The following is a 10,053-nucleotide window of genomic DNA, read 5'->3' as shown; positions in this document are numbered from 1 at the left end:
AAGCCTCAACCACACCCAGCAAGCACAGTGCCTGCTTTGCACACCCACATAATATTAAGTTTTTAAGAAAAAACTCCTAGGCAAAATATGACTGATACAACATCATTGCTTAATTCTTTCTTTCCTTTTTTGTTTTTGGTTTGTGTTCTTTCGGTTTTGGCGGGGGAGGGGTTCCTATGTTTATTAGTTGTATTCAGCAGAAGTCTTTGATGCTTGACTTAGGACATGTTTTATTATTTGTTTTGATGACTGATCTTTCATTATTTTCCTTTCTGTAGCCTGTGCTAAAATTAGCTGGCATTTGCTGAAAAGAGAGGTTTTGGAATTAGATTCAGCTGTGTGTAACAGGAAACAACCAAAGAGGCTTAAACTAGATAGAAGTTTCTTTCTCTGCCATGTAAAAGAGGGCTGGAGAAGGGCAGTCCAGAGCTGGCTTTGGACCTCCTCCACGATCCTCCCTGATCACCTCCCACCACCCCCTGAAGGGGCCTCCTCCTCACTGTCCAAGGTGGCAGCCAGAGCGCCAGCCATCATGCCCAGGAACAGGACAGAGGACTGGAAGAAGAGGGAATGAATAGCTGCTGCCTTTGCACCACATCTGTTTGCATTTTCTTGGCCAAAATTCAGACATGTGGCTTCACCAAGGGAAGCTGGACAATCAGGCCAGCTAAGAATCAGGACCTCACTACTCAGGACTAAGGGAAGAATGGCTATGGAGAGGAAGGCTACCATCTCTTCCACAGACAAGGATGAAAATCACATTTAAGGCAATCAGTTCACGGAAGAACAGTTACTACATTTATGATGATGACAGCACGTATTTACTGAATAGTTACCAATCGTGGGCCCTGTGCTAGGCGCCCCATATCTGTTACCCAGTCCTCACACAGGCCTCTGAAGGACAGACCCTGACCACACTTGTTCTAGAGAGGAGCAAACCGAGGCACAGAGAGGCTAGGTGACTTGTCCAAGGTCACCCAGCTAACAGGTGGCACAACTTGGATCTGAATGCAGGCAGCTGGCTCCAGATCCCCCAGGATAACTCTCACCAGCACTTACAGAACCAGGGCCAGCTGGGCGCACCCAAGGGGCCACAGACTCAGGAGTGAGGAGGGGGCCCGGGGCCAGAGCTGCTCTCTTACTCTGAGCCTCTGCACATCTCATCCACTCTACAAATGCTCATCCCCGACATGCGTAACATGTGCAATGAACTGCCTGGTGCCTGTGTTTGCGGCTCTGTGGGCAGCCAGTACACGGCAGGTGCTCCGAAGACACCTGACCTGAGTGGACGCAGCCCCTGCCCTCCAGCGCTCAAGGCCAAGTAAGGAGATGGGCGGCCGCGCGGGAAACAGAGCCGGCTCAGGCGGGGCCTCCATGCGACAAGCCTGGTGAGGCCGAGCTGTACTTTGTGAGTCACAAGCAGTCAGGTTGTAAGGCCCTCGAGGTAGGCCTCAGCCACACTTCGCATTCCTCTCAAATCCAAGGTGAGAAGTGTAGGCTCAGCCCTGAGGCCACAGGGAGGCTCGAAGCAAGGGGTGGCAGGGCGGCCCCCAGGGGAGACCATCCTGGCAGCCTGTGCCGAGGACTCTGCTGGACTGGGGCAGGGAAAGGGTGGCTGGAGGCAGAGGGGGCCGGACAGGAGGAGGCGGCCTTTTAGGGCTGAGGAAACTGGCTGAGAGGGGATGAGGGGAGTCTGAGGTGGGATGGGAGCCGAGTGAAGGCATTTGGAAGAAGGGGCTGCGGCTAGGGGAAGAACAAAACAGAAGGCCTCTGGGGGAGGGGGAAGGAGGGGGCCTGAGGGGTGCTGGAAGGGGCTGGAAGGGGCCCTGGCTCAAGCTGGCCGAGAGCACTTGGATGCCTGCAGGCTGTGCTCACGGCTCAGCAATGTCCCTGGGCTGCCAGGATACGCCTGGCCACTGCCCCTGCGCCCCAGCCCCAGCACCCGGCCCCACATCAGGAGCTCTGGAGCTGCCCCCCACCCCACCTTCTGCTCCCCCAGAATGGGCCTCCGCTCCCCAGAACCCAGACGTACCCCCCCCCACCTCAGCCTTTCCCCAGTGATGACGGCTAATGAAACCCAGGCCAGGGAAGAAGGGAGAAAACAAACAGACGTGGGCAGGGGGGCCGTCAGCAGGCGGGGCAGGGGCTGGGGGTGCCAGTCGGGGGGGAGGAGTCCGGGCCAGTCTGAGCCCTGGGGCGTGGACTTCCGCCCGCTTTGCCCCGCGGGGCTAATGAGGCCCAGGTGGTCCCTTGGCTGGGGCCCACCTCCCGGCACCACTGACAGTGTAAGTGGATGCTGGTTCTGTGCCGGGGGAGGGGGAGAGGGGGCTCTGCAGCCACAGGGGCGGGGCTGGAGCGGCTGGCCGGGGGCCCAGCACATAACTCTGGGCCGGCTCAGTCTGGGGCGCAGTCTGGGGCAGCAGACACCAAGCCGCTTGGAGCCCAGCTGGCAGCATGAAGGTACCGGGCCGGGGCGGGGGCCTCAGGGCCACAGGGGACTGAACCCACCCTGCAGAGAGGACCCTTGCCAGGCGGGGGGCTGTGAAGGGACGGGGCTCAGTCCAGGGGAGGTGTGGAGGCAGAAGCGCAGACCAGGGGCTCCTGGCAGGGCTGCTTCGTCCGAGGGGCAAATGCAGAGGCGGCGGGGGCTCTGGGGCTGGGCGGGTGACCCTGTTTTCCTGTCGTCAGGCCCTTCTGGCTCTGCCGCTGCTGCTGCTTCTCTGCACTGGCCCCTGCGTCCCCCAGGTCTTGGGGATCCGGGGAGATGGTAAGCTGCCGCACTCGCACAGCCCACAGGCTGGGCGAGGGGGCTGTCCTGAGCATCGCAGCTGGGAGTTGGGCCCCAGGGCTGAGCCTGTAAGAGGGGGCAGGTGGGCCAGACGGTACGCGCCCCCAGCTCGGGGAGGAAGGTGAAGGGGGGCCGGGGGGGGCGGAGGTGGCTGGTGTGCCTCAGGCCCCTTCTCCTCACCCCGCCCCCAGCTCTGGAGAGGTCATGCCTACAGCAGCCCCTGGACTGCGACGACATCTATGCCCAGGGCTACCAGGCGGACGGCGTGTACCTCATCTACCCCTCGGGCCCCAGCGTGCCTGTGCCCGTCTTCTGTGACATGACCACCGAGGGTGGAAAGTGGACGGTGAGTGGAAGGGGGGGCACGGAGGCCAAGCCGCACGGCTGTGAGCCTGCGACTTCGTCTCTAAAGCAGGGACGACACAGCACAGTTTGTGCATCTCTGCCACCACAGACTCCTAGATGCTCAAGGTAGGTGACTGCCTGTAATGCTCAGAATAATCCCGGGAGCAAGGTTACAAATGAGGAACCAAAACCCAGAGAGGTGCAGTAACTTGCCCAAGGGAACACAGCCGGCGCCGGCCTCAACCCCAGGCGCCTCAATTCTAGAACGCCCCCTCCACCTCTTCCTGCTCTCAGCAGCCGCTCCCCGAGGGGCCTGGTGCCGGCACGTGCCTCACCTCGGCCCCCGGCGTGGTCCTCTCACAAACTGCCTCAGCCTCACAGGGTCCGCGCCCGGGTGAGGCCCCAGCCCCCTGGCCCCTCGAGCGTCCAGGCCCATCCTCTCTGCTCCAGGTTTTCCAGAAGAGATTCAACGGCTCAGTGAGCTTCTTCCGGGGCTGGAACGACTACAAGCTGGGCTTTGGCCGCGCCGATGGGGAGTACTGGCTGGGTAAGGCGGGGCCCGGCAGGCTGGGGGCCCCCAGAGCCAGGGCCCCGCTGACCGGCACGCCCCCCGCCCCCCCCAGGGCTGCAGAACCTGCACCTCCTGACACTGAAGCAGAAGTATGAGCTGCGGGTGGACCTGGAGGACTTCGAGAACAACACGGCCTTTGCCAAGTACGCCGACTTCTCCATCTCGCCCAACGCAGTCAGCGCCGAGGAGGACGGCTACAGCCTCCACGTGTCGGGCTTCGAGGACGGCGGGGCAGGTACCCACTCCCGCCAGCCGCGGAGGGGCTGTGGGGAGGCCGGGCTGCCCCCGCGCCCAGGCGGCCCCGCGAGCTGCGGACGCACAGCTACCCAGCGTCCGGCTCGGGAGAGGCCCCGTCCCCAGGCTGCCCCTCCCCTCCGCCAGGCGACTCCCTGTCCTACCACAGCGGCCAGAAGTTCTCCACCTTCGACCGGGACCAGGACCTCTTCGTGCAGAACTGCGCGGCCCTCTCGTCGGGCGCCTTCTGGTTCCGCAGCTGCCACTTCGCCAACCTCAACGGCTTCTACCTCGGCGGCTCCCACCTCTCCTACGCCAATGGCATCAACTGGGCCCAGTGGAAGGGCTTCTACTACTCCCTCAAGCGCACCGAGATGAAGATCCGCCGGGCCTGAGGCGCTGGCCCCGCCCCCCGCTCTGCCGCCCCGCCCCAGCCCCGCCCCGCTGCCCTCAGCGCCCTCATCTCCCGGGGGCCCCGTGGCTCCAGCCCAACCGCTCCCCTCACACCCACGACGCCCACCTCTCGCCCGGGCCTCCGCTCCCCTCCACCCGGCTACACGTTGGCGGCCTCCCAGACCTCCGGAAGGCACCGCCACCCGGCCTGGACTCGGACCCCGTCCGGAAGGCTGCGGGCCGGTGTCCCACCTTAGCCGGCTTCCCGACTGCGGCCTCCGCCAGGGCCCCGCGCCGGGAGACCGGCGGCGCAGTCCGACCCACTCCCGGAACACGCCAGGCCACCTGCGTGTGGCCGCCACCGCCACGCCCTAGCAGTCCCGCCAGCCAGCAGAGAACCTCCCATCCTTCACCTCCCTCCCAGCGGCCAGCACCATGGGCCCCCAGCCCCATCTCACTCTCACGCTCAACTTCCCCCGCCTGCCCTGCCCGTCCCAGGCACCCAAAGCTCGACACCCAAACCATATCTCACCCCGGCTACCGCAAGCCACACTAGAACAGCCACAGCCAAGGTAGGCACAGATTGTGAGGTCCCCCCACCCGCCCCGGGGGTGAGTCTGACCATGCGAGGTGGCAGAGGGCAACCTCTGTGGGGCTGGGAGCAAGTGGGGAGTGGAGGTCTTAATAAACCTCAGGACCTGAATGAACTGGCCTTGGCTGTTGTGCACGCAGATGCGTTTGCTTGGCCCCCAAGCTCTGGTTCCCCCACTGATGGCACCCTGCCCTTAACTCCAGAAATACGCCCTGGAGACAGGCACTAAAGAGAACCTTATATTTCACAGGCTTCGTTTTGATGGCAAAAAAAATTGTGTAATAATAATAATGTAATAATAATAATAATAAAAATACAATACTGAAAAGTATCGCTCGGGGGGGGGGGGGGGGGGGTGGGCCGGGTGGAGTGGGAGATTTGGGGGAATATGAATTAGGGCTTGGAGTTGATAAAAACGGGGTTGCCCCTCCTGCCGTGGCTCGTGCTGGCTCAGGTGGCCGCTTAAGGCCGCAGGGTGGGTCTGAGATGAACCTGCAAAATAATCCGAGCTGAGCTTCCCCTGTCAGGCCCGGGGCTCCAGCCCTCGGGAATAGTCCTGCGGATCTTGGAGCTGGGTCTGCCCCTGGCAGCAAGGCACAGACTGTGGGCCTCAGGGCTCCTGGAGGTCAGGCAGGTCAGCCAGCAGCATGGGGGAGTCCATCTGGATCTCACGCTGCAGGGACTCGATGTCAGCAGGGTTTATGCCGTGGCCCTCGAGCCAGTCGGCGAGCAGGGAGGCTGAGAGCGAGGCTGAGTCGGCCTGGCTGAGGGCGGCAAGGGGGAGAGCGGGGTGAGGGGCTCCTCCTGTGCTGGGAGCCCCTAGCCATAGCCCATTCTGGAGTCCCGGCCCAGCTCTTACCCATCCTGTGGTCCGTCAGCCACGCCCATGTCGAAAGACTGGTTTAGGAATTCCTCCAGGTCAAAGCCAACGCCATAGCCCGCTCCACTGCCCTTTGGGGTGCCGGAGAACACGGGGGGCAAGGGGTCCTCCACCTGCAGGGGATGATGGCAGCTTACAACACGGGAACCACCCAGCGCCAACTGAGGTCTGCAGGGCACCCCACCCTGACACTGCCCTCAAGTGGGCCTAGACACCTGTGGTGACAGCCCCAGCCTCAACAAACACTGAGTGCGGGCTGGGGTCTCCAACGACCGGCTCATCAGCGCTACGCTACTTCTGCGAGCGAGCAGGCAGGCTAGGAGAGCTCGAGCCTGGTCTGCCACTCAGCTCCACGGGACCAGGACACACAACAGCCTCTCCTGCCCCCAGCGACCTCCCAAGCCCACCTCCCCTGGATTCAGATCCAGGCATCCCCACGGCCAGGCCTCTCCCCTCACCTGCGACTTGGATAGCTGCTGGGTCACCAGGGTGACGTCGGGTGATTCGGAGGTGGAGGGCTGAGGGGCGCCCCCGGGGTCTGGAGGAGGTGGGCCAGAGGGGAAGTAAGGCAGAACGCTCGGGGCGCTGGCGCCAGGTAGCCCAGGGGGGGGCCCCAGCGGCTGGGGGGCCAGGAGGCCGGAGGAGGTGGTGGTCTGGGGTGGAGCAGCCGCAGGCCCAGCGGGCGGGCAGGTAGGCTGTGGCGGGGGGGCCGCAGGCGGGCTGCGGGGCCGGGCGGGGGGCGGCGTGGGCGCGGGGGCGGGGGGCCGGGCCATGCGAGTCCAGCGCTCCAGCAGGCTGCGGTCGTTGTCGCTGAGCACCAGCCCGGCCAGGGGGTCGGCGGAGGGGCCCCCGGAGGCCCCGGCGCCCCGCTCCTTGCGCTCCCGCTCCTGCCGCCGCTTCTCCCGCTCCTTGGCCCGCTCCTGCCGTCGCCGCCGCTTCTCCTCCCGCTCCCGCTGGCGCTCCTGGGCTGTCACCGGCTTCCGAGGCTCGGGAGCTTCCAGGGGGGCGCTGGGGCCATCTGCGGAGAAGACAGGAGGGTGATGGTAAGAGCCTGTCCAGGCCTGGGGCCCCTCTGCCTCTCGCTCCCCAGCCAGCCGCGGCCTCTGCCAGGCACCTCGGAGCCGACTCCGCAAGGACTTGAGCAGGGCGGCCTTGAGGGCAGCCTTGGTGTTGTCTGAGATGGCTCCCTCCCTCTTTGGAGGGGCTGGTTCACTGGCCGGCGGGGGCGGCTGCAGGGTCAGATCGACGGTGTCGGGCGCAGGGCCGGGGCATGGCAGTGGGGCCGGTGGAGGGGACTCCATGGCACAGTCCCCACTGGGAGCCCAGGGACTGGGCATCTCAACATCGGGGCAGCCGGGCTCACTGGCCACAGGCTGTAGGGAAGGCTGGAAGCGGATCTGCTGGCGGATGCCCTCGCGCCGTGCGTGGAAGTCTTCGATCTCGGCCACGATAGCCTCCTTAATGCGTTCCCGTGTGAGGGCTTCGCGGTCAAAGGCAAAGTCAAAGGGCGGGGCGCAGTCAGGCTCGTCATCGGGGTCGTGGTACTTGGCCAGGAAGGGGTGGCGAAGGGCGGCAGCTGCTGAGATGCGGGCACTGGGCTCAAAACGCAGCATGCGCCCCAGCAGGGAGAGGGCCTGGCGGTCGGCACCCGGGTACACCGTCTCCCAGGGCACAGGCTGGCGCGGCGGCAGGCTCTGGATGTAGGCCCGCACCCTCTCAGCCCCAACGGCCTGAATCACGGCAGGCGACGGGGTACCCAGCACCATCATGATCAGCTGCAGCTGGTGCACGTAGTTTTTGCCTGGGAAGAGCTGGCGGCGGGCCAGCATCTCCCCAAAGATGCAGCCCACAGACCACAGGTCGATAGCCTGCGTGTACTCGTGCAGGGAGAGCATGAGTTCGGGGGCTCGGTACCAGCGCGTGGCCACGTACTCGGTCATGAAGTACTGATGCTCGGCGGGCGAGGTGCACAAGCCTCGGGCCATGCCGAAGTCCCCAATCTTGAGCTCGCAGTTCTCGTTCACCAGCAGGTTGGAGGGCTTGAGGTCGCGGTGGATGACCTGAGCCGAGTGCATGTACTTGAGGCCCCGCAGCAGCTGGTACAGGAAGTAGCGCACGTGCTCCAGCGTCAGCGGCTGCGAGGAGTGGATGATCTGGTGCAGGTCACTCTCCATCAGGTCCAGGACCACATAGCTGAGGGGCAGGGGACACAGGCAGGGGCTGTCTTGCCCACCCTCCCGCCCCGGCCTCGCCACGCCCTCCCGCTCCAGACATGCCATGGCCTTACTCTCAGACTCTGCAGGGGCCACCCACTGGGTATGAAAATTCTAGATTCTCTACAACTCTTCCATTAACTTAAGTGAAGTGAAATCGCTTTTCTCTCCAGATCTAGTTTCACCATCAGAGCAAAGGTCGGGTTGGACTAAACCAGGCTGGCCAACATGTTTTGTTCGGGAGCCCTCTCCATTGTTTGGCAGTGGCTGCTTGAAAGACTATGATGAAAACTGTAAAGTCGTCTCCATTTTCTGTAGGACAGTGTTCTGTGATTGACTAGTGATGTCTGCTATGGGAATAAAAAGGTACAGATATAGAATGAACGTCCTACGTTTGCCAAGCTACATACTGAGGTCCTATAAAACTGTTACTTCTGCCTTCTTCTTGAGGAATCACATGTATCCCTGGCAAAGCCCCAAGGGAGCACTGATCCTAGAATCGCAGGAATTTTCCCAGCCTTCCCTACATTAGGTTCAGCTACTCTTCTAGAACTTCAGCAACATGGCCCCAGCGTTCAGAAAAGGTCCCTGCTCCGTCTCCCTCTTCCATCCCCGCTCCTTACACAGATTTGAACTCGCCATAGGGCACAGTGGGCCTCAGGATGTCCTTGATGGCAATGATGTTGTCGTGCTTGAAGTGTTTGAGGATCTTCAGCTCCCTGAGGGTCCGCTTGGCATTGGTCACCACGTCAAAAGCGTTAGGGATCTTCTTAATGGCCACCTGCTGGCCTGGGGAACAGGGGAAAAGCAGATGCCACAAGGTACCTTGGTTAGCTGCAGAGTAGCACAAGGCCCCTTTCAATACCTCCCTTTGCGGACTCAAGTGACAACAGCTACCGCTTACAGAGTACCTACTTTGTGCCAGGCTCTGTGCTAAGCATAGTACGTACGTTATCAGATTTCTCCTTCACCTCCTTCCTGAGGCAGGTACTCATAGCTCAAAGTTAGAGACGTGGAGACCTGGGCTCAGTAGCTTGCTGGGCGTTGCACAGCTAGTTAGTGGTAGACTCTAGACTCTCACACCTGTGCTCACCCTACCTCCCTACACTCTGCATCTCAGACCTCATCCATCCCACCACCAACCCCGAGCGCCAGTCTCTGGCTCCAGAACACACTCTGGAGAACCTCCATTCGGGTCTAACCCGGACTGTCACCTAAGAAGGAAGTAGGCTGATGCGCTGGTAAAGCCACCAGAGTTTCAGAGACCCGAGCCCAATACAGAGGCCGGCCCGCAGGGGCACCCAACCCATGCTTGCTGACTTGACCCAGAATTCACATCCCAGCGTCCCCGCTGGCTGCTCGGGACGGGGCGGGTCTCAGCCCCCGGGAACCGGTTTCCACACGTGCGAGCAAGGCCGGGCGGGTGGCTCACCGGTGAGGCGGCGGCGCGCGGAGGACACCACCCCATAGGCCCCGTTGCCGATGGTCTCGATGATCTCGTACTCGTCCCCCACGTCGAAGGTCACGTCGAAGGAGCGCGCCTTCAGCAGGGCCAGGTTCTTGGCCGCCACGGAGGCGGCGGGGCCGGTGGGTTCCGCCTTTCCCGGCCCGGGGGGCTCTCCGGAGCCATCCTCGCCGTCGTCCTCCTTCAGGGGCTCAGCCATGGCGTCTGCGTGGGGACGCGGGCGAGCAGAGGCCCGGCCCCGGACTCAGGGGGCCCCCCGAAGCCTCCAGGCCCGCAGGCCGAACGGCGCACGCAGCCCGTGTCCCGCACCCGCGGGAGCCCGGAGCTCAGGCCCGCGCGGGACGCGGGGTCGGCGGTGGGGGAGGCGCAGCGAGGCGCGGTCCAGGAAGAAAGCGAGGGGCGGGGCGCCCGCTCTCCTCGGTCGGCACTCGGCGGATGGCGCTTCACCCCGATGCCGCCCAGGCCCTCGGAGGTCCCGGCCCCCCGGCTCCCCGGCGTCGGCGGCTCTCAGTCCCCGGGTCGGGGTGGGGGGTGGGACCCGAAGACCCACTCGCTCACTGGGTCGGGCCGCC

The 10,053-nt window shown here is 63.4% G+C and overlaps 2 protein-coding genes across 2 annotated transcripts; one reads left to right on the top strand and one right to left on the bottom strand.

Annotated features, from left to right (window-relative positions):
• Positions 1-2,425: 2,425 nt before the first annotated feature.
• Positions 2,426-4,588, top strand: MFAP4 (microfibril associated protein 4). The gene is given in 6 exon segments (XM_007448419.1): positions 2,426-2,460; positions 2,689-2,767; positions 2,980-3,134; positions 3,584-3,680; positions 3,757-3,939; positions 4,086-4,588. Coding segments are annotated over 6 exon segments (1,023 nt in total). The 5' UTR covers positions 2,426-2,454.
• A 945-nt stretch (positions 4,589-5,533) lies between these two features.
• Positions 5,534-9,680, bottom strand: MAPK7 (mitogen-activated protein kinase 7). Its single transcript, XM_007448412.1, has 6 exons — positions 9,449-9,680; positions 8,640-8,805; positions 6,918-7,996; positions 6,262-6,821; positions 5,783-5,916; positions 5,534-5,687 (listed from the first exon to the last, which is right to left on the bottom strand). Exons 1-6 carry the CDS (start codon positions 9,678-9,680, stop codon positions 5,534-5,536), a joined length of 2,325 nt encoding a protein of 774 aa, XP_007448474.1.
• Between the last annotated feature and the right edge of the window lie 373 nt (positions 9,681-10,053).

Source organism: Lipotes vexillifer, unplaced genomic scaffold (assembly GCF_000442215.2).
Source record: "Lipotes vexillifer unplaced genomic scaffold, Lipotes_vexillifer_v1.1 scaffold533, whole genome shotgun sequence".
NCBI classification, from domain to species: Eukaryota; Metazoa; Chordata; class Mammalia; order Artiodactyla; family Lipotidae; genus Lipotes; species Lipotes vexillifer.
This window is presented reverse-complemented; position numbering and strand designations above follow the sequence as displayed.

Coding starts and splice junctions, on each gene's coding strand:
- MAPK7 (XM_007448412.1), bottom strand. CDS start 9,680: ATGGCTGAGCCCCTGAAGGAGGACGACGGCGAGGATGGCTCCGGAGAG. Junction 8,806..9,448: donor CGCGCGCCGCCGCCTCACCG/GTGAGCCACCCG, acceptor CCTGTTCCCCAG/GCCAGCAGGTGGCCATTAAG. Junction 5,917..6,261: donor AGCAGCTATCCAAGTCGCAG/GTGAGGGGAGAG, acceptor CATCCCCTGCAG/GTGGAGGACCCCTTGCCCCC.